The sequence below is a fragment of the Crocodylus porosus genome, unplaced genomic scaffold, assembly GCF_001723895.1.
Source record: "Crocodylus porosus isolate Cpor-Errol unplaced genomic scaffold, CroPor_comp1, whole genome shotgun sequence".
Taxonomy (NCBI): Eukaryota; Metazoa; Chordata; order Crocodylia; family Crocodylidae; genus Crocodylus; species Crocodylus porosus.
The window spans coordinates 59,392,761-59,416,093 of NW_017728907.1; the positions used below are offsets into that span (position 1 = coordinate 59,392,761).

Here is a 23,333-nt window from a genome sequence, read left to right on the forward strand (position 1 = left end):
ACTCCCCCCAGAAGTGGTGCCAGCACCTACTCTGGACATGTGCAAGAAATGCCTGAATGCTCACCTTGCTGAGGTCATCTGACCCCAACTGACTTCCTGCCCTTTGGGCAGGGGGCTGGACCTGATGATCTCACAAGGTCCCTTCCAGCCCTAACATCTATGAAATCTATGAAATCTATGAAATGGAAATAAAACTTACTGAAATGACACTACAAAGGGAACATCAAGGAACAGGAATTGAGTTACTGAAATTGGAATTTAGCTAGGACATTGTCATTAAGGCAGCTTACTTTTTAAATACACCCTGGATCTTTTTCTGGCCATATGTGATTGTGCTTTTGTTGCGCTTTATCAAAAGATATAGCTTAGTGCCTTCTAATAGCATACTGCTGTGTTTCTTTAATATTATCTTCTAAAATCTTCTTATTGCATAACCAGCACTACTTGAGTTCTGCTTGGAACTCCTCCTCCAACTGATAAGTAGACTCAAGGATAAATTTTGGTTGCATCTCAGTCTGAAGTGGCTGGGTTGTAAGGATTAGTATTGGTTACTATATAAACCTGTTAAGAAACCAGTTTCTCTACATACAATTCTTTATTGAATATTTCAAAACATTCACTCTACGGGAGTTTTCCAACTAAGCCTCAAATGGAGTTGCAACAGACATCAGCATCTCTGTTCAACGGGTCGCTACTTAATTTACACACCTGTGCCAACAATCTCAGAAAAAAATGGAAACACCAAAGGAGACTTCTTAGCTTCCAGGGATAAAAGAAGATAAATCTTTAGAAAAAGCATTGGCATTTCAGGGCAATTTTAAATTATATGCCATCATGGTATACAGATTTAATGCATCAGTTGCATGTTTCTTAAGAAATATTTACTATAGCAACATTTCCATCATATGGTATATCCCATCTCTCGCCATATAAATCCTGTCAATGAAAAGGAATTGTGAAGAATATAAGACCTTATATGGAGTAAATAAAGAGCAATTGATGGAACCAGACGAATCTGTGAAATATGGAAGGCATGCTATGAGCAAAGAAAAGACCTCATAATTCATAGCTAGTGAAGCCACAAGTGAATTACTAAGGCCTTTCATCATACATGGAATGATTCTGTTCCACAGATGTTCACTTTGTCTTATGATGATTTGGCAGCAGATTTAAAATAATATTTCATTCTTTTTATTAAAACATGAAGGTATATTTCTGTTGCTTCAGGTTGAACAGAGCTCTTCTCTGTGGGTAAAGAACATCTACTAACGAAATCAGAGGGATACTCTGGGATTTGCTTTTCTCAGTCCCAGAAGGTAAAGTGACACATATTTCAAAACACCTCATTTATTTGACAGTCAATCAAAGATTTGTCTTTAACAATGGAAAGGTACTTAGTTGGGAAGGAAAATGTTGCTGTCCTATAAAATGGGTTCTTTGTTAAACACCAGCTATAACTAAAACTAGATGCTTTGACTGGGGCAGCCTGTTGAATCAGCAGCTATAATATACTTGTACATTATAGATAAGGTACATTGTGTGTATACATTTTATATCTGAATCAGTAGCAATTGAAGTCTTGCCTAAATTTAAAGGTTTTGCCAATGCAGGTAAATTGGTAAAGGTACACTAGAAAATCGCTGTTATGGAGATACAGCTTATACCAGGAAAATAGTTCTTTTTGGACTCTGGACTTTCCCCAAAATCATAATCTGTATTGTCAAAAGGATAACAGTGTCTATATTTGAGCCTTTGCTCATATAGCTGCACATAGTAGCACTGCTAAAACTTTCTAGTGTGAACCAGAGCTGGTCCGGGAATTTAATGATTCTAAATGAGCAAAATGGCTGCAATGTGGTTACTTAAAAAGCAGGTTTGAATTCTGAAACACTTAATTCCCAACACATGTACTTGTGCTGCTGTATGGGATATAGCAGTCAGGAGCTATTGCATGGGTGAGTAAGTGATAATGGTGCGTGCACATCCACTACTTTCCTGAGCAGCCTGTCTTGTGCAGTAGAAGGTGTGTCCAAGTGCCCTGTGGCAGAGAATGAAGCAGGCTCTTTAAGATGCAACACACTTTGTAGTTTTTAAGAAGATTGTATTTTTTAATTTGTTTAAAATTCATCACATCCATATAAATATAGCAGGAGCTGGCAATATTTAGGGGCAGGGAAGCACTTTAACAGAGATTAAAGGTTGCAGCAGGTGCTTCCCAGCTCTATGGAACAGATCTGGCTTGCAGCCCATAGGTTGCCAACCCCTGGAATAATACAGCATTGTATTGTAAAGCAACAATTGCTTGGTTTGTATTTTGGTTTTAAAAGTATCAAAGTCTAGAAACAAATTTTAGTTTTATATTAAACTCAGTTATGAATTCAAATGAACTTAAATTAAACTACAGGAACAAACCATAGATAGGGAATGCTATGTTTGTCTGGATGCACGGAAACTCCATCCCAAAAGGATATCCAGTCACAGCCAGAAAGATATTCAGAACCTGCTCATTTCCTATTAATTCTCAAAATGCACAATAGTTAGACGCTTGTGGAAATACTAATTAAACAGATTAACCACTTAACAAATGTCATATGCATCACAGAATGTGAGGTGTATGCCGTAGGCTGGTGAAGCAGCATTTCCTATTTCAATAGTAAAAAGATATTTTAAAGGTAAAGAATATTTTTGTGATACAATATTAAATGCTTTTAAAGCAAAATGGTAAAACACACATTAGTTAAAATGTTAGCATAAACAATTTCTCATTATTATCACTATAACTTTGACAGAGAGAGGCAACACCACTTAGAAAGACAAAGGTGGGTCGAGATACATCTAAGAAAGTGATGACCATGCCCCCCACTCCAGTGGAAAATGAAACCACACCTAGACTGTGCCAATCTGACCAAGGAGATAAATTCCTTCCAGACCCCAAATGTGGCAGTCAGTCTGACTCTGAGCAGAGCAGCGAGAGCCATAAACTTTTCCCAACATCTTTAAATCTTCTTTCAACATTTAGCCAGTGGTGGAATTTGCTTTGTTTGCCTGCTGCTAAGCAAAACATTGGTTAATGAGGTCCAAGAAGCATGCAAGGTGTGTTTGGAAACCACTCCTTAATCTAAACAAAAACATGAATATGAGTCAATACGTGAATGTCTGACAAACTTTTTAAACTTCGTTTTGACCACTTTGAGTGCATCCAGATAAGTGCAGAAGTTCGTTTCCCTGGGGGCAAGTAGCGGCAGCCCACCTTGCACTGCTACTTGTCCCTGGGGAATGTGCCATGCATGCTCCGGTGCATGGCAGGGTATCCTGGGTGAGGTAGGGGAGGCTGGGGCCCCCAATTGCCCCCAACAGCCTTAGCTGGGATCCTGGTAGGAAGCCTGTCTGACAGTGGGATTGGGGCTCCGGCTAGCCGGGCTCCGGTTTTGGGTGGTGCATGGTTTTTTTTGGAGTGGGTTTTTTTTGACCCAGGGTCAACCCCCCCCCAACGGTGGCAGTGTGGGAAACGCCTGCACGTGCGGCATGTGGCATATTGCAAGTCTGTGGTCATTTGGACAGGGCCTTTGATATTACCTCTGTCTCAAGTGATAAATAGAAATGGAACCCTCCCCACCCCCCGGAAAAAAACTAACCCTGGATTAAGATAATTCAGTGCTTCTATTTCAAGAAGTTCCCGTGCATACAGGTTTCCTTCACTTGATGCTGCATGTGCATTGCAGGAAAAATGGCGCGTAACTCGAATTCAGCGATTCTATTTCCATAAGTGTCAAATCAAACCTTTCTGAACACCAGGCCACGACTACAACAAACCTAAACATTTTGAAGATTTTTAAAACCAAATCGAATGTTAGTAACGTCTCACAGTTTGACTTTAGAGGCCAAAAGCAAATGGGGTAAATAGTTCATGGGCCCTTTGTCACTTCTAATGTGAAAGGCCTTGAGAGAGGGAGTGAGAGCATGCTTCCTGCCAAGTATCTTTGGTCCTTTCCCTTTGGGAGAGTGGACATCTTCGGTGCCTCAGTGATACCCTAGGAGCTTTATTATTATGAGTTTCGTGGCCGTATCTTTACAAAAACCCTTGGCCGTTAGTTGAATGAGTGCAAGTTAGTCGAACGAGAGCAAATGAGATGAACAGGAGGCCCATTTTGAGGCTTGAGTGAAAACTGGCTTTGTCCCTCAAAATTGCACTGGCCCTTCAGCGTTCCACTGCAATTTAGATCAACAATGCCTGGATCGCTACTGATCAACAGGGAACTAAATGGCTGAGGTGGTCTTGCTCCTAGCAAATGTTTTGAGCTCGCTTCAGCTGTGAGAAAAGGGAGTATTTTTGTGCGGTGTGCGAGCTTCGAAGGAAAACCACAGGAAACAGCGAGACACGATCCCTGTTTTTGGAAGAGCGCGAGGTCGGGCTCAGGGAAGTGAGCTAGGGACAGGCCCGAGGGCTGCTCGTAACCGAACGGTGCGGGCACCACCTAGCGGGCACGGGCCAGGCTCGCTTGGTAGCCTGTATTTTTCCATTCCCCACCATGGCCTGCGCCTCAGCCCAGCTGCAGGCCTCATGAGCCCGGTTGTGTCCGAGTCTAGATTTTGGGGGGCCGAAGTGAAGGAGAACATGCAAACGTACGCAACTTTATTCATGACGAGATGCAAACAAGGAGGGTTGTGGCAGGAACAACACAACCATACAAAGAAAGGAGAAAACACACACACCATAACCCCACCCGCCAGCAGTTACCCGCGGCCATTTGAACAGCGCCCGCAGAACGCTCAGCCCTAGCAAGCGCCTGATTGGCTGAGCTTCCCGCGCCCAGATTGGCGGAGGCGGGGCTCCGTCGAGCCCTCCCCGACAGTTTCACCTGCCCCTCCCCCCGAGGCCCCGGCGCTCTACAGCCGCCCGCGCTCGACCTCTCAGGACCCCGCGGGCTGCCCAGGGTACTGCCTGACTCCTGGGCACTCGAGGGTGGCACCTGGAATCCCCCCGTGGGGCCCTCCAGGAGCTTCCAGGCTGGACCGAAACTCGGCGGAGGGCGCGCAGCCTCTCCCCGGCTGGCGTCTAGGGCCCCGACGGCATTTCCGCGCCGGCGTTCGGGAGGGGCGGCCGCGCCCCGGGAGGACCCACGGGGGCGGGTCCTGGCGCTGGGGAAAACGCGCCAAGTTCCCCGTGGTGGGGAGCGCGGGAGTGGGGTGTCCCGCTGTCTCCATAGCAACTGGGCGGGGGTGCGTGGCCGCTCGCGGTGTCCCGCGAGGATGTAGCGGGTGAGGATGCGGGGACCGCCCTGCCCCGGGGCGGTGGGCGCTGAGTTCCGGGAGGGGGGGCTGTCCCGTGCGGGGCGGTGACGTCAGCCCACGTCACAGAGTCTCCCCCACTTCGTGGGGGGATCCCGCGCTCGCCCGCCCACGTGCTCTTGTGCGCGTTTGACAGGCGCTACCCGCCTCGCCCCGCCAGCCAGGGAAGATGCCCGGGGTGCTGCCCAGCGAGCCGGCAAGAGGGAGCCCGTCTAAGAAGAACCGGCTGTCCCTGAAGCTCTTCCAAAAAAAGGAGGCGAAAAGAGCCCTGGACTTCACGGAGGCGCCACCGGACCATGAGCACGCAGGGTGCGAGTACGGCCGGGGCGCAGAAATGTAGGTAACCCACCGCTATCCAGTGCAGACCTGTCTTGTGCATACTTTATTTTCCTGGGAGCCCTGAGCCCCTATGGCAGAGCAGGACCTGCTCGAGAAAAGATTAGACAGGCACCTGGCGGGGGGTATCTGACCTCACCCTGCTTTCCTGCCTAGCACAGTGGGGTTGGACTCAATCTACAAGGTCCCGTCTGACCCTTGCAATCTACGAGATTTAGTAGGCGGGAAGGGCCAGGTGTCTCCATGCCTGGACTGTTTGCATCCAGGCAGGTGCAAAATTGCCCTCCCCACCCCGCTTCAGGCAGCCTGGGCAAACTTCTCCAAGCACCTGATAAGGGTTGCATGAGCCAGCTGAATGCAACCAAACTGACCCGGACGCATGGGCCCTAAGGCCGAGTTCACATCTGCCATGAATGTTTCCTCCGCCCCTTGGGTGAATTGGTTTGTTTTTTTTTTTTCATTCTCTTGCGGAGGGTGCAGTTGCTAACCTGAGTTAACAGGTGGCGGCACCTCAGATTTACGCACCCGGTGACCCAAATAGGAAGGTGACTGTATGCTTTTGCAAAACCAAAAGCTCTTTTTCAAAATGAAGTGAATCGTGCTCAGGAAAATGCCAGGGTTCTAATGTCCTATTTCTAATACATGTACAAGCAGTGGGAGTTGCGGTACTGCTTCATTACATGCCACCAATGTGTGTCAACCCTAAAAGGAGGCTACCAACTCACTTCCTTGCAGATAGTGACTAGGGCTAGGTGAGTAAAGGAGAACTAATCAAGCATGTTAAAGTATAAATGCACTGATGGTTACTTAAAATTAAGGTTACATTACCTCAATACAATATGTTACAAGTCTAATGTGTCCAGACTCATTTTTGGTTTTCTCCACGGTGGGTTGAGTCTTTCTATAGTTTATTTTCAGGAATTTTGTCATGGGAGTTGAGTGGGGGCAAGAATAGAAAGCACATGGCAGTCTTTTCAGTGCTGTAGTAACTATGAACAAGCTAAACCTAGAAAAGCTCTCCTTAGATGTTCATGTTGATTGAAAGGAAACCAGCCTCCTGATAACAGTCTGGTAAATATAGATCTGTCCTTGACTACCTTTACTGTAAAACTTGTATATAGTCCTAGAAAGTAGTGTCTATTGAATATGTCTTTCCTCGAGCATGCAACGTATTTGTATCCATTGACAACTTAGAAAGTAATCACTTTGGTACCATCTGTGGTTTGTTGACAATGTACAAAAATTAATATACACAAGTTAGTGCAAGTGTTTTAAACAGAAAGTGAAACTATTGAAAGAAGCTAATAAGGTGGCAGAGAGCAAGAGGAATATGTTTTAGGATGAAATATTTTTGCAAGTTTTTATACACTTTCTTATCTCTTCAATAGTGATCAGGTTGTTCCTGCAGCACAACCACCTTCACCCATTAGCTGTGAGAAAAAAGACAACATGTTGCCTTTTGTGGGGCTGAATAATCTTGGCAACACTTGTTATCTTAACAGCATACTTCAGGTGAGTTTGTTTTAGAAACTGGAAAAGAGATCTGAATAGTAGATTTGTAGTGTGACCAGAGTGTATAGAGGAGGAACTCCCATTATATAATGGATAAAAATGAGATTGCACCTCTCTGCACCATAGGTTATGGATATGGTGCATCTCTCGCTACTAAGGATCACGTGGGAAGTTTTGTAAGGATTAACTATTTTGCCCCAAACCACTTCCTCTGTGAATTGGCCATGCCAATTCTTTGATTACACTACGTTTCTTCTTTACTGGGTGGACTGGCCCATGTACGTGTTTACTGGAATTTATAAGGCTTTGGGTTTTTTTTCTTCCAGTCTACTGCATATTCCTTTGCTTTACAAACTTTATCAATGTGCAGAATTAAAAAAAACCCAAAAAAACTACTATTTGATTCTGTTTGCAATTGTGCATTACCAGTCTTGCAGAAAGCAGTCCATCTAATTCACAAGACCCTGAAACTGAAACTAGTAATTTCATTACTCAAATTTAGTAAAGTGGAACTAATGACATAAATAATGGAAAGCAAACAAAACTTTTTTATAATTGGTTTTTCATTTTCATTAAAGAATCTGAAACCACAACATTTCCTGTGTCTCTAAACATGCAGCTGTAGCGGAAAGCTTCACTTTGGATTTCTGAATATTTATATGCCTTTGCTAAAGCTATGGGACAAATCTAAAGTGTTAGAGGTGAGATTTTTCAAAAGTGCCCAAAGAATCAGGTGTCCAACTCCTAATTAATTTTAAACTTAGTGGGGTTGGCCACTTATTCCTTTGGAAAATATACTCATAACACTTTTTAAACTTGCTCCCATGCTTTAGCAAAGAAAAACATAAATATTTAAGAATTTAAAAGTAAGCTCTTCAAAAGTAAGAATACTTCCTAAAAAAAAGCTGAAGTACTTAAGGCAGACAAGGTTCTTTGCATGAATCTGATATCTTTTATTAGACCATTGCAAAGAATCTTGTCTGCCTATGTCCTTAGACCAGCACAGCTACAACCTACACCCCTGAACTATTTAATGCAGTTATGCATTTTGGTAAATGTATGCTGAATGGCAGTGAAAAATATTACTTTTGAAGGATGATGCTGGTTTAAACAGTTGACTGATGTTCTTCCTTTACTTACCTGCAGGGATGTTGGAAGGATAAATTCATTAATGTTTGAGAGTTTACATGATTTACACAGATACCTGGGTAGGAGTTCCATACTGTTGTGCATCAATTTTTAATGTCACTGTTACATTAATAAAAGGTGTATAAAGTGTTCTCTCCTCTACCCTTATTTGTATGCACTGGCCCATGGAAATCTGCATCCTTGTTTGTTATGCCACCTTGGGAGAAGCAGAAACACATTTTGGTTATTGACATGGCCTGGTGCAACTTCTGCTCACCTCATATTCTTTTCTTGTTTTAAATTGTTGCTGATAGGTGTTATATTTTTGCCCTGGCTTTAAATCTGGAGTGAAACATTTATTTAATATTGTTTCAAAGAAGAAAGAAATTTTAAAGGATGAAGGAGAGCAAAAATCAGAAAAGGTGAGTATATGTGCATTACTATACCTATCATTAAATATTTATTTTCTTCTAATTGTGTAAGTAACCACATGTTCCATAAGGTAAGATGTCATCTTTTCTCATGCTGTGCATAGTAAAGTGTTTTCTTTACCTCTTGTTGAATGAAAGAATATAGTTGAATTATTTAGATGCTACCCACCAACCTTGTATCTTGAAGGTTTTATAAGCAAGGATTTCACTTTCTTGAAAATCAAGATGTCTCATCACTCACTTTTCTCATGGTGCAATAACTTAACCTAGGATTCTTTTTTTAACTAGATGGAAATGTTGTTGGTAGTTTGGGGGGTAATAGAATATCAGGTGAAAACATCTTATTGTTCATATTTCTTTCTTTCAGGCAAAAGAACAATGTATTTAGTCTTAGAAGCATCTGCTTTTACCCTTCTGGCAATGATGATCAGAAAAGAGACAACAAGGAGGAAGGGAAGAAAGCTCACTGTGTTCAGAAGCGAAAATTCAAATATTTTCTTTTATGTTTTCACAGGGAAACTGTAAAGATGATTCAAGGGCAAGTTGTGAACTGATCTGCAGTTTGCACTCCTTGATTCTTTCAGTTGAACAGCTTCAGGCCAGCTTTCTCTTAAATCCAGAAAAATACACGGATGAACTTGCTACTCAGCCAAGAAGGCTACTAAATACACTTAGGTATAAATGAAATGTCAGAAACGTTTACTGAAATTTTTTATAGTTGTATATTGTGATCTCTAAAAGTTTTGTGGGTAGGTATTCTTAAATTTGAGACTTAATTTCTGGGCTTTTCCATATTTTGTAGAAGAGGCTACATCATTTTGTAGCAAGCATTCTGCTCTGTGAGAGCAGTTACATATGGAAAAGGATATAATTCCAGTCAATTTCAGTAGGGCAATGAAGTGGCAAGACCAGGAGAGAATGGCTCCCTTGTTTGTGGTTCATCTTTATGGTACCAAAGTCTGAGACCAAGTCGGAGGGTATGACCATGAAAAGGTTCTGATTACTGAGGCACATATCTAGCAAAGGACTTTGACAGATGCTAATTTTGTAGCCTAAAGTATTCTCACTGATATAAGTAGGACTACTCATATTTATTGTCAAGTATTATTTAAGTGCTCTGCTGATTTAAGGTCCATGGGGCCCAGCATCTTCCAAGATTTGAGTTTGTGAGTGGGCCATTAAGTTATAACCAGGGATCCTGGCTTTCTCCGATTTTAAAATACATTGCAAATTCTCTGATTTAAAAACCCTAAAATCCATGACTATAAAATTAAAGGCCCCCCACAGCTGCCCTGCTGGTGCTTCTCACTCACCGCCCCCCTCTGGCCCTGCTTATGCCTCTCATTCTCCCAGCCCCCAGCAGGAGGTAGCAGCTGCTGTGGCAGAGCAGAGCACTGCTCCCCCCTGATGCCTTCCTGCTGCAGTCTCAGACAGGGGAGGGCAGCTGCTTGCTGCAGTGTGCACTCCTGGGGGCAGCGGGGGACCCGTGTCACTCAGATCTGCATGGGGGGCGGGCTGTGGCTTCAGCGGGGGGTGGTAGTGCAGGTTTGCACGGGGCTGCAATCCCGCAAATCTGTCACATGTAGGGGATGTGTTGCCAGGCCGGCATGGAGCTTGCAGTGGCAGACAGCTTCTGCGTGGCTCCGCTGTTCCATGCCGCAGCAGGTTGCACCCACTAGGCTGTGGAGGTGCTGGGGAAGGGCAGCAGGGCGGAAAGCCTGAGCCTGCAGTGCTCCTGTCCTGCGCACAGATTTGGGGGGGCACAGGTAGGCTGGCCATCATAGGGGACATCTGCTACTCTGTCTTCTTTTGATATGAAACCCGACACCTTTATGTCTTCTATTTTTCTTCTTCAAGAGAAAAATAGAGGACATAAAGACGTCCATTTTTGTATTAGAGGACAACCAGCCTGTCCTCCTATGATGGCCACCCTAGGTGCAGGTTTCCCCTGCCCTAAAGGGAGTGCATGTTGCAGTCAGGAGCCAGGCCTGCTGTGTTGACCCCCCCCCCTGCCAATGAGCTGTCCATAGCCCCATCACACTTTCTGCTAGGGCCCTGTAGCTGTGTGTTGTGGCCTCAGCCCCCACTCTGCCTGACTCCCTCCCTCCCTTCCCTACAGGGGGCTAAGTTTCCCCCCCCATTCCACTTACCTGCAGGAGCTGCTCTTCAGGCTGCCTGCAGCCATGTGCAGGTACATACACATTACAGCCCCTGCCTGACTACCTTCCTCCTGCTCCCTCCCAGCCCCCTGCAGAGGGCTCGTCCCAAAACTGCAAAATCTGGGCTGCTCCAGTAAAATAAGAAACCTGCCTCTGGTAAAGGCAAAATCCATGATTGCCATCATCTGCTTTGTAAATATTCTTAGCTGCTGCATATTTAGTTTTTTCTTGTTTTGTTTCTGTTCCATGAATTTTAACACTGTGCCTAGCTCTTTGTACATTGTGGAAATAGCTGTTGTTTAATAACTGAGGTGAAGTGATAGTGTTTGTTGAAAATATATCTTGACATGGATCGTGTGGTAGTTTTTCTATTACTATGTAGCAGTGTCTATCAGTGGATGTGGGGAATTAGGGCCCTGTGGTGACAGTCAGGAGTAGATCCAGAGTAAAATACTGGATAAGATGGATCATCTTTTCTTGGCTTTAATTTTCTCACCTGTAAAATGTTCATAAATACTTATTGCATAATATTGAGGTTTGTATGTTTGTAATGTATCGTTATGCTCATGAATCTCTGACAACAGGAAAAATTCACCAAAATATACCTGTATCAGTTGTCTGTTTTTATTGCTGTTGTCCTTCTAAGATGATTAGAGCTACTAAAAGTTAGCCAGTTCCTAAAAAACTTTAAATCTGTCCTTTTTGTTGAATGTTGCCTCCTCCACCCTGTCTTATGGAGTGTTCCTCTTGCCAGATACACATGCAATCACTTTTGTATAGGAATTTTGGTTGTACGACTAGCTGGCCACGTGAGCCAGTATGTGTATAATTTTATAAACAAGTACTTATCTTTTTTTTTCCTTTTTATAGAGAGCTGAACCCTATGTATGAAGGGTACTTGCAACATGATGCCCAGGAAGTATTGCAGTGTATCTTAGGTAACATCCAGGAAACTTGTCAGCGTTTGAAGAAGGAAGAGTTGAAAAATATGCCACTAGAAGAGTCTGTAGCACAACTGGAGGAAAAGCCTAATCAAAGTATTGAAAGCAATGGCACAAACAGCCCTGGTGAGGATGATGACAATATGCCAAGTGCTCACATTGCAGAGGAATATGAGGACAAGCTACTCAAAGGAAATGGGAAAAGGAAAAGTGAAACTGAGGGTGGGAATGCAAAGAAAAAATCTAAAGTATCAAAGGAGCAAAATGCAGTAGAGGAAAATCAGAGACAAACCAGGTCAAAGAGGAAAGCAACAGGGGAAAAACTAGAACCCCAAACAGATGCCATTGCTAAGTGCTGTGTTGAAAATGAGACTGCAAAGCCAACCCAGAAGAAGTCACGAGTTAAAATAAACTGGTTAAAATCTTCAGGAAAACAGCCCAGCATTCTGTCCAAATTCTGTACTTTGGGAAAGTTAACAACAAACTTGGCATCCAAAGACCAGAAGAAAGAAACTGATGTTGGTGGACTTAAAGAGGCATCTGTGAGGTGTGAAAATGGTAACTATATAAAAGAAGAATATTGTGAGCCTGTCTCTCTGGAAAGTGCTGGTCAAAAAGGGACTGAGAAAGCAATAAAAAGTGAAGGTTTGTAAAAATCGTGTAAGACTTAAATAGAGTGTCACTTGCCTGACTGCCAGAGGTGGGTCTGGATCCAGCCTTCGGGAAAAACTCCCATGGTCTGGATCTGGCTTGTAGTGGGGCTGGACAAGTTTGCCACTGCTGGTGTACAGAATAGAGCAGTGATTCTTAGCCAGAGGACTGTTGAGTCTTCTAAGGGTGTTTTTGAGGCACCCCAAAAATTAGCACTTTAGGTGTGCAAACATCTACACAATACACAAAGTAAACCCAGAGCATTTAAATAGGAATCCATGTTGTCAAGAATATTCTGACCTGCTGTAGTCTTGCTGAGTTCATTACAACAGAGGAATTGCTTTACTATTTTTCCATAGTCAAACAATGAGTGAAAGGTAAGAACTGGCATTCTCTGAGGGGGGGGTGCCCTGAGGCTAAAAATTGAGAACCACGAGAATAGATTATGGAATTGCAGACTTAAAGTCAAAGATGTTGGGGTCCTGGAAAGAGACCTATTAGCAATTTGTTTAATGCTGGCATTGACAGTATATTAATGATTTAAAAGAAATTATTCAGGATGGGATTCAGTATTAAAGGATAAAACCAAAACCTAGTTTTAAAACAATTTGCAAAATTTGAGCAGAACCACATTGAGACAAGGATTTTCAAGTAATGCCTTATTCAGTACTGAACAGCTATCACATTTCTACTGATATGCAATAATACACATATTTGACTCTGAAACTGTGATACCATGCATGTTGTATATAGTGACCGTCCAGGAAGAAATACCCGTAACTGCCCTTCTTATGTTCTTGTCTGAATACAGAATTTCTTATACTAAGACAAAGAATATGTTATGTAACTTTCTTTAGGTGCAGAGCTAGCTGTTTATGAATTAGTGGAGAAACTCTTCCAAGGTAAACTGGTGTTGAGAACACGATGTTTGGAGTGTGAATGCTTTACTGAGAGAAGAGAAGACTTTCAGGACATAAGTGTGCCTGTGCAAGAAGATGAACTTTCTAAAACCGATGAAAGTTCTGAAAGTAAGTAATAAAGGGATTCAAATGTGTGCATCTGGTTCAGTACCTAGATTAGGAGGGGTAGGGAGGATTGTGTCTTTTTAGCATATAAATCTAATAATAAGGATATTGGAAGAAATGTTTTTTGTTATAAAAATACAGGCCAATGACTATAGTATCATCATGATTCTCTCTCAACAGGGAAAACAGCTGTGATAACATGGGTGACTGTAAAGTATTAAAAAGTTACATGAGTGTCAGGATGTACATCAAGTTGCTTGCTGTCTTTTATTCACTTGAATGAATGCTGTCAATTTGAAAATAGCATCTATATTTAGAAAACCTATATACTACCATCTATAGGTAGCAGCCAAGAGTAAAAGATTAGAGGGCTATTTTTCTTCTTTTTCTCCCTCCCACCTTGTTTATTTTGCACAGCTAAGGGGACTTATTTTATATACACAATTTCATTCCTTGTCTTGGGCCATTTAGTCCGAGCTTGCCCTTTCTCTTGCTGAGATCCTTATAAACAACAGAGGGAAAAAAAGTGATGCGCCTGCTGAAAAATTCAGGGCACTCTGACAAAAGAAATCAGAAATTTGATTAGTTTTTGGTGGTGGTGGTGATGGGCTTTGTAGTGTGTTCTCTTAAATACCTTGCGTGTAAACGTTTATCTAGAAATTAATGTTAGTGTCTCTTGTAAAACAGCCATACAGGACCACAGAAGTATTAGTGATATATACTTATTTTATATGTAGCTAAAACACCTGATCTTGATAGATAAATGCATCAAGCTTATTTCACAGATTTAAAAAAATATAACTAGAGCCTTAAATATATATGTTCTTAAAAGAAAGATAGTTTTAACTTCCACTTGCATAGTTTTAGGAAGACGTTTTTATTAGTCTTTCCTGTTTCACAGAAGAGCAAGACAGCCAACTTGCAATTCCATTTTTAACAGAGAAAGGCTGATCTTGTCTTTGACACTCTCACTGAAGCTTTTATTAAAAGGAAAACGAAACTGATTTTTAAAGTAATATGCAACGAATAACTTGCTGGTGGAGTTTTTTTGGGTTTTGTTTGTTTGTTTTAAAACCCTACTTTGTAAAATAACTTAAGTTCTGCTGTCAGATACCCATGCATAATTTCCAGATACGTCGATGTTACATGTATCTGAGAACAGAATGTGATTCAATTGATATGAACATTGTATGTTGCTTTTGTTTCAGCTTTAAATAAACTTGTTTTCCAGTTTAAAGTATTCAATATGATAAATGGTATTTTTCTTATTTTAACATTTCCCCAAATCAGGGAAAACTGAAATAAGCAAATCCTTTTGCTTAGTCTATTTGGTGCATATTAATACTTTTTGATATGATTCTCAGAAGTGTCTTTAACTTTTGCAGTCCTGTTCTTAAAATCCTGGTGGGAGGCATTAGCATTGTAAATAAGTATGTATCTTTGGATGTCAATTTTCTTTTGTAGTTTCTCCAGAGCCAAAAACAGAAATGAAGACCCTAAAATGGGCAATTTCACAGTTTGCATCAGTGGAGAGGATTGTGGGAGAGGATAAATATTTCTGTGAGAACTGCCATCATTACACAGAAGCCGAACGCAGTCTTCTATTTGATAAAATGCCTGAAGTAATAACAATTCATTTGAAGTGCTTTGCTGCTAGTGGCTTAGAGTGAGTATTGCAGATAAACCATATTAAGAAACAGAGGAATAGTGCTTCTCTCAAAGAGAAACCTTGTCAAAACAGATGCCAGTATTTAATATTTTAAATAACTGAAGACTTACTGAATTTAACTTTTTGAAGAACTCCTTGTGAAAACAGACCAATTGTTTTTTTACTTAACTACTTAGTGTATTTTATGTTGCATAGTTGAGGACAGAGCTAAACGTTTTCATAGTATGAGACTGTTGTTGTTTGTCATATCCCTCAGGGAGATGTATTTTCATTATGTCTTGCCATAATTATTATTTTCCTGTATGTCTAGAGCTTGACACTTTTTGAAATATTTTTAAAGCTTTATTTTTGTTTATTTACTAATAACTCTTGTTTGCCCAGCTTTAGGGATAGGTTTTGTTTAGTTACTTCAGAGTCAGTAAGCACAGAGCACTGAACTGGGTATGCAACCACTGACAGTAGTGCTTCAGTCACTAAACGAACAGAACACAATTTAAAGAGAAATTGGTGAAAATATACCAGTTTCTATTCATTTTACAAATGACAAGCATTGGAGCTGTAGTAGCTGAAACTGCCTTTTTAAAACATGACACTAGTTCATCTATAAATCCATGGTATACCCACATTTTTGAACACTGCATGCAGTTCTGGTTCCCACATCATCAGAAAGGAAGTAGTAGAATTAAAAAAGGTGCAAAGAAGGGCAGCCAAAATGATATGGGGCCTGGGGCAGTTGCCATACCAGGAGAGACTAAAAAAACACTAGGATTAGTCAGTTTGGAAAGGAAAAAGTTGAGAGTGGGGTGGGAGGAGGCAATGATAGACCTCCATCAGGAAGGGTATGGACAAAGCGAACAGGGAACTGTTCACCAAGTCCCGCAACACTAGAACTAGGGGGCACCTGCTGAAATGAGTAGGTGACAAGATTCAAACTAATGCGCAAGTACTTTTTTGCATAACGCTTAGTTAACTGGAGATGGTAGAAGCAGGTAGCATAGCTAGGTTTAAAAAAGGACCGAGTAAATTAATGGAGGATAGATCTATTAATGGCTGTTATACCAAATGGTTGGAGAATGTTTCCTCTGGCATTTCTAAACTAAGAATGGTGGGTGTCAGGGAGGGTACTGAAAAGGAATAGATCACTTCAGGGGAGTGATTTGCATCCTCTTTTCATTTGTGGACCCTCTGGAAATTTTTTAATGGAGGTGCGGACCCTTTCTGAATTTTATAAGTGTTAGATATCCATATACTTTGATCATAAGTAACTTTTCACAGGCTGCTTGGACATAACCTGCAGGCCCCTGGGTGTCCACAGGTTGAAAACCACTGCTTTAGAGAGAATCTGGTTCAGTGCTCTCCCTGTATAGCATCCACTTCTGCCACTGCCTGAGGCAGGATGCTGGTCTGATCCAGTGTAGCACTTCTTACTTATTACCATTTGTGTCAGTGCAGTTGCTAAGCATTAGTGATCTGCTCCCATGCTATACAAATCTTTTTATTTTACTGTAAATATTACTGTGGCTCATTTCACCATCTTTCTTCCAAAGTTAGGGATTTTGAATCAATATATTCTAAGCAAAAGAATATGAACAGTGGAAAAGACGGACAGGAATTGGGCATAGCATGTCACAGTAAATGCTACTCGAATCTCAGTAAAGAAATAACCTCAAAATGACGGAAGGACCCATCTGGATAAACTTGCCATGATACTGCAGATCCATTTGGAACGTTACTTGTTGTTCAAAACTATCCAATCCATAATTTAGAAATTTTCATTGATGCAGCATTAACTGCCATTTAGACCAATTTTGAAGTTTTTATAAGTTGAAGCATATGTAGACTGTGCTTGGCTTTCCAGCCTTGTTACTGTTATAAATGAAAAGTAGTTACTGCTTTTGCTATCTGCATCAACTCCTTTGGGATGTGGCAATGGAAAAGAAACTCTTGCTGGTTCAGTATCCCATGTGTAGAGAAGTAGGCACGCTGGAGGAGAGAGACAGGCTGCAACTAGATCTAGACAGGTTACAGAGGTGGGCCGATGAGAATAGGATGGGATTCAACACTGACAAGTGCAAGGTGTTGTACCTGGGGAGGAAGAACCAGCACCATACCTACAGGCTGGGGAACTGCCTTTTCAGCAGAGGCAGAAAAGGATCTTGGAGTCATTATAGACTCCAAGATGAACATGGGCTGCCAATGTGGGGACACAGTCAAGAAGGCTAATTGCACCTTGTCATGCAGCCAGAGATGCATCACGAGCAGGTCCAAGGAGGTGATCCTCCCCCTCTGTGACGTTGGTCAGGCCACAGTTGGGAGTACTGCGTCCAGCTCTGGGTGCCGAACTTCAAGAGGGATGTGGACAGCATCAAGAAGGTCCAGCGGTGGGCCACTGGCATGATCAGGGGGCAGCAGAGCAGGCCCTACGAGGAGAGGCTACGGGACCTGAACCTGTTCAGCTTCCACAGGAGAAGGCTGAGAGGGGATCTGGTGGCCATCTACAAACTGGCCAAGGGGGACCAGCAGGCTATGGGAGAGTCCCTGCTCCCCCAAGCACTACTGGGAGTAACGAGGCATAATGGCCACAAGCTGGCAGAGGGTAGATACAGGCTAGACAGCAGGAAGCGCTACTTCACGGTCAGGGCAGCTAGGTTCTGGAACCAACTTCCAAGGGAAGTGGTGCTCGCTCCTACCCTGGGGGTCTTCAAAAGGAGGCTAGACAATCACCTCGCCGGGATCGTTGACCCCAGCATTCTTTCCTGCCCAGGGCGGGGGGTTGGACTCGATGATCTGCTCAAGTCCCTTCTGACACTACCTGCTATGAAACTATCACTCCGCTTAAATCTCCAGAACTGTTGTTGACTGGATGGCATTCAATAGTGCACATAATTCAGGATCTCAAACCAAGTGATTCAGTTTTAATTCCACTTAAGCGTTTAGGGTTTTCTGGTGGTTGGAAAGTAAGTCTAGAAATTGGAAGATGCCTTCTATTTGGATCTTGTAAAGGCTTTCTGTATGGCCTTATTTAACTTTTCTGTGAAATGGAGATCATGCCTGCCCTACAGATGAATTTTTGAAACAAATGCCTGTAAAATACTTGTGGACCTTTTGATCAGGTAGGTAGAAGGTGGAAGTTTCTTTTTTACCTAGGAGGATTTTTTACAGTCTTTGAATTCTCCTCAGCCTGAAGATGGGTGCACGTGCCCAAAAGGTTGCAAAGAAAGGGTTTTTTTTTTTTTGCTACTATTTAGTTGGTTTAGTAAAAGCTGTTGCCTCCAACCCAAGAGCTTTGTTTATCTTAATAGCTTAAATACTTTCTAAACAACTCTGAAATCTATCGAATAGTTTTTTGACTATTGTCTTTTTGCTGTGGGTCAGATAACTACCATCTCTGCATAGTTGAGCCATCTTAAGACAAAGAGAGTAATTACTCAAATCGCTTCCAAAGGAGTATTAATTTAAAGATAACTTGCATAAACTTGGGTTTATGGTCTCTACTATGATGTGCAAAGAGGCTAAGAAAACCCTGCTTGTTCTATACATTAGATGTTGAGCTCTTTTCTTTCACTCTGGTGCTAAGTGGAGACAAAACATGGAAAGATACTAGACCCAAAAGAAGGGTGAAAGCTGAGCAACTGAGAGAAGTTGTGATTTATAATCACTGTTTAAAACTTAGTTTTTAACATTTGGTTAGCCAGCAGTAGCATTTGAAAAAGTAAGTCTTTGAATGTTCAACTTAGCTGTGAGAATTAATGCAAATACTTTAAGTCTCCCAATCATTTCTTTAGTAAAACTTGGCAAGGCCAAAAGGTGATGTTCCTGATATCTCAATGTTGAAAAACAAGCTAAAGAGGTTTTTAAAAAGCCTGTGCCTCTTCTGTATATTGGATTAACCAAAAGAAGATACAAACCCTTTTTTAACTCCCTTAAAGGAAAATTGTGTGTTTTGATGCAGTAGTCTAATTCTGTTGTTCTTCTTTCCAAGGTTTGATTGTTATGGTGGACTGTCCAAGATAAATACTCCTTTACTGACACCTCTTAAATTGTCACTAGAAGAATGGAGCACAAAACCAACCAACGATACCTATGGATTATTTGCAGTAGTAATGCACAGTGGCATTACAATCAGCAGCGGACACTATACAGCCTCTGTTAAAATTACAGATCTTAATAGTCTGGAATTAGACAAAGGCACTTTCTTCATCAACCAAATGCACGAAATGATTAAGCCAGAACCACTGAATGAGGAAGAAGCAAGAGCTGTTGCTGAAGATTATGACGATGGTGAAGTCTCCTTTAGAGTCAATGGAAACGCCCAGCCAAGTAAAGTTTTAAACAAAAAGAACATGGAAGCAGTTGGACTTCTTGGGGGACAAAAAAGTAAGACTGATTGTGACCTGTATAGCAACAAACCCACTAACCCAGAGAAGCTCATCAGTACAGTTGCGGAAAGTAGAAATCCTGGGTCTGCCAGTACCAATGGGATCTTGGATCTAGATAGAAATAATGAACGTGGTGATCAAAACGGAACTGCTTTCAGTGGACTGGAAAGCAAAACTTTGTATGCATTACAAAGCCTAAAAGAATATGAGGGAAAGTGGCTGCTTTTTGATGATTCTGAAGTCAAGGTTACAGAGGAAAAAGACTTTCTGAATACTCTCTCTCCTACTTCATCATCCACATCAACTCCTTACTTACTGTTTTATAAGAAAATTGTAGAATAATAATGTATTTTGCCTATGTAAATATTAGAGATTTGCATACTCCTATTGATATAATTTGCATCAAGACGACCTTCAAGTAACAGTTAGGGTTTTTTTTATTCCTTTTGTTTTGTTTTAGCTACTGGATGACATTTATTTTTGGTCTCTTAGTTCTGTTTTGAGTGGGACAATTTGAATTAACAAAACATGATGCACAACTTCAACTCTCCCTTACATGCTGGTGCCTAGTGCTACTGCCTCTTAGGCATACAGGTTTGTATAGTTCTTAAAGTCCAAAATACAAGGTGGTACTGGTTTTAGAACAACTCTGGTTCCCAGACATTTCTTGTATTAGCTTTTCCCCCCACTAAATAAAAGTTATTTGCATTCACATTCTGGAGTAAATTTATATTAACTAGAGAAGCTCATCAAAATCAGTATTTTTATAACTTGAGAAGCAATATTTCATATATAGTCTTTGGGGGTATATGTATATGGCACATACAGCATAGCTATAGCTTCCTGATGACACTCTCGTCTCCTCTCTTGCTCAGAGAAATTCAAAGCACAAAAATAGAGGTCCTGTCACCTCATTTAGTGTGTTGGAAGGAGTGATATGTTGTTTTAAAGCTGAACTTAACAATAGATACGTTTGGACTAACGTGTATTTTACTGCATAGGTTTAAAGTAGATTGTGTAAATATGTGCAATTTAATACTGTAATGAGGGAAGCCATTTAAATTGCTTGTCTGTGTGCAGTGTAATAAAATATTTTGTACTTTTTAAAAGCCCTCTGCATTTGCATATCTGTTTGAGTGGATTTGAATTTAGTTGTGATCCTCTTCCTTTAACTGGTTAACTCATATTTCAATGAGTTCTAAGTATGAGAAAACTAAAATGTGGCTTGATACCTTGTCAAGAATGTACATATGAAATAAAAAATGATATGCATACATTTGTCTGAGATGAATAGATCAGGTGTTGTGTTGACTGAAATCAATGGCTTTTGGAATTGCAGGGCTTGAATAGGTGCTGCATCACCTTCCTGCTTTGAGTTGTTAGCTAATGTTACTAAGGTCTGCTCTTCTAAGCACAGGCGTGTCTGCACAGACTATTTTAATGCACACTAAATCATCACTGAAAAAACCTGCTCTTTAGTTAGTGCACATTAACATTAGCCTAATGTGCATTAAGCGTCACTTAAACCATGCTCTTCAGTTAATGTGCATTAAGACAGGTTAATGCACATTCTCCTAGTACCTCACAATAGAGGTACTAAAGTTAATGCACATTTACTAAAGCACATTAATGTATGTGTACATGCACCCTCAAGCAGCAAAACAGTTCTAATGCTGCTTTCTTTGAGAAGGAGTAGTTTATGTAAAGAGACTATTTATCTCCTTTTCTTTGTGATTCTTAAACGTATCGTATATCTTTTTAATATGGGGAGAAGCTAAAATGGTACCTATAATTTAACCTGGCTAACAATCTTTTATAATGGATTAACAGTCTTGTAATCTTCAAGTAGTACTAACATCTCCATGGTTTGCACCAGACTTAATATTGGGCAGGGAGAAAGTCATGGGTGTGAGGAATACAAATGGAAAGGCATCTTTTTTTCTAAAGCAATACTAGCCTCTCACCTGGTACAGGGAACACCTGAAAGTTGTCAGTGCAGTTTAATAAGGGGGATGGAGGCTAATGGCTCCTATACATGTACAGGTAGGCTGCTCCAGCGCGCTGTAATCACAGCACGTTGAAGTAAACTCAATTAATCAAGTCTGCCAGAGCATAGTAAGTACTGGAGCTGGAGCCCCTGCCACCGTTTTTCAGCAGGGGGATACTGATACATGTGATGCTCCAGGCGCTTTAATTAGCATAGCTCTCAGAGCCATGCCAATTAAAGCATACCACCCCTGCCCCTTTGCCTCCTGGAGCACACCTATACATACCCAAAGAGCCAGGATGGACTTCTTTCTGAACCATGTACTTGGGACCTGGCATGGACTGTTCCCCCTCCCACCGGGACACAGTTTGGGCCGTCTTACTCTCCCATGGATTCTATCATCCTTTGGACACAGCACAAGGCACCATACTCTGCTCACTATTAAAAGCATTCTGCTACCAGTGAATGCAATCCCCCTGTAATCCACATGGTAGCTGAGGGGCTCAAACCCACCTGAGAATGCTTGATGAGGTGGTTTTTAATCTTAAAAAAATACCAAATTTGCACAAGCAAAGTATTAAAACATCTGGGCTGTAAAGACAAGCACTCAAAAGTTAGCAGAAACAATTGCAAGTACAACCTTACTTGGATAGTTTTTGTATTATCACATGCCCTTTTTTCTACAGGGTTTTTCATTTTCCAGACTTGAAACACAAGGGGATGGTAGCAGAGATGACCATAAGGCTGATGTTTCCTCCTTTAAAATGCTTCTTTCAGTAATTTCAGTAACTATCTTTAAACATAATTCTTTTGTATGTGGTAGAATCTTTCTGTGGAGCAACAACAGCAATTACATATCTATATTTATTATCTTTCACCATTTTTAATAAAAAAATTTTATAAAAATGTCGACACAAAGTGGTTTGGTCTCAAATATACTGCAAGACCGAACTGTGCATTAAATATGTGAAGGAACTACTGTATTGTAACTGAATTCCTGGTTTGGTAGCAATTACTGTGTAAATACATTAAGGTTACTAACACTTCTGGGCACAAAAGTTGCACCTTTATTTTATCTGAGAGCCGCGTCTACACAAGACATTGCACAGTTGTTACTGTGCAACCATTTAGTACTTGCATACACAAGTACTAAATGATTGCAGAGTAACTTGAATGACCGTACTGCACAGTAGTAATGAGCTACTGTACAGTCAGTGCCTTGTATAGATGCGGCCGGTAAGTAGAAATTATTTTTCCTTGCAACAAGTTCCTAGTCCATTTTACAGAAAAATTTAGAGATGATAGTAGTCACTGCACGTATTTAGAAAGTATTACATTAGGACTTACCTTGTCCTATATCTTTTCCAATGAGGCTGATGAGCTTTGAAGTCCAATGCGCAATGAATTAAAGTGTAAACACTCACATATTTAATAGTACCATTGAAATAAACATCACTACATTAAAAACTTCAAAAATGCATCTGCAAATGCTCCTAATATAAATTAAATATGAACTAAAAGTAAATAAATTTAACATTAAGTAATGCTATAAATAATGATAAATGTGTTTAGTGTACCTTTGAGTCAAAAATGCCTTAAAAAAACAGGTAAGTTTACAGCTTATCACCAGTACTTAATATACCATTGCCATGATTTTTTAAAACATTAAGTCTACATTTGACAATTCAAAATGATTTTTGGCCACTTAACACTTCAATGTAAGTAAGTAAAATGGGGTGGGGGGGAGGGTGTCCATGATGAAGTCCAAGTTTTATTTCTCAGTAAAACTCCTTTGATTCCCAGCGCTGATAATGCAGCTCTTTTCA

The 23,333-nt window shown here is 41.2% G+C and overlaps 1 protein-coding gene across 2 annotated transcripts; it reads left to right on the forward strand.

Moving 5' to 3' along the window:
• The first annotated feature begins 5,126 nt into the window (after positions 1-5,126).
• USP1 (ubiquitin specific peptidase 1) lies at positions 5,127-20,794 on the forward strand. 2 transcript variants are annotated; one of them, XM_019531559.1, is made up of 9 exons: positions 5,127-5,259; positions 5,426-5,625; positions 7,014-7,137; positions 8,580-8,687; positions 9,211-9,371; positions 11,726-12,441; positions 13,305-13,475; positions 14,937-15,138; positions 19,124-20,794. In XM_019531559.1, exons 2-9 carry the CDS (start codon positions 5,459-5,461, stop codon positions 19,860-19,862), a joined length of 2,388 nt encoding a protein of 795 aa, XP_019387104.1. In that variant the 5' UTR covers positions 5,127-5,259; positions 5,426-5,458; the 3' UTR covers positions 19,863-20,794. The 2 variants fall into 2 exon arrangements, with proteins under 2 accessions (XP_019387104.1, XP_019387105.1); XM_019531560.1 differs by lacking the exon at positions 5,127-5,259 and adding an exon at positions 6,277-6,377 and having other exon boundaries at positions 5,536-5,625.
• The last annotated feature ends 2,539 nt before the right edge of the window (positions 20,795-23,333 follow it).

Excerpts from the sequence above, each read along its gene's own strand:
- USP1 (XM_019531559.1), top strand. The coding sequence starts at position 5,459 with ATGCCCGGGGTGCTGCCCAGCGAGCCGGCAAGAGGGAGCCCGTCTAAG. Across the intron at positions 5,626-7,013 it reads TACGGCCGGGGCGCAGAAAT|TGATCAGGTTGTTCCTGCAG; the intron begins GTAGGTAACCCA and ends TCTCTTCAATAG. Across the intron at positions 9,372-11,725 it reads AGGCTACTAAATACACTTAG|AGAGCTGAACCCTATGTATG; the intron begins GTATAAATGAAA and ends TCCTTTTTATAG.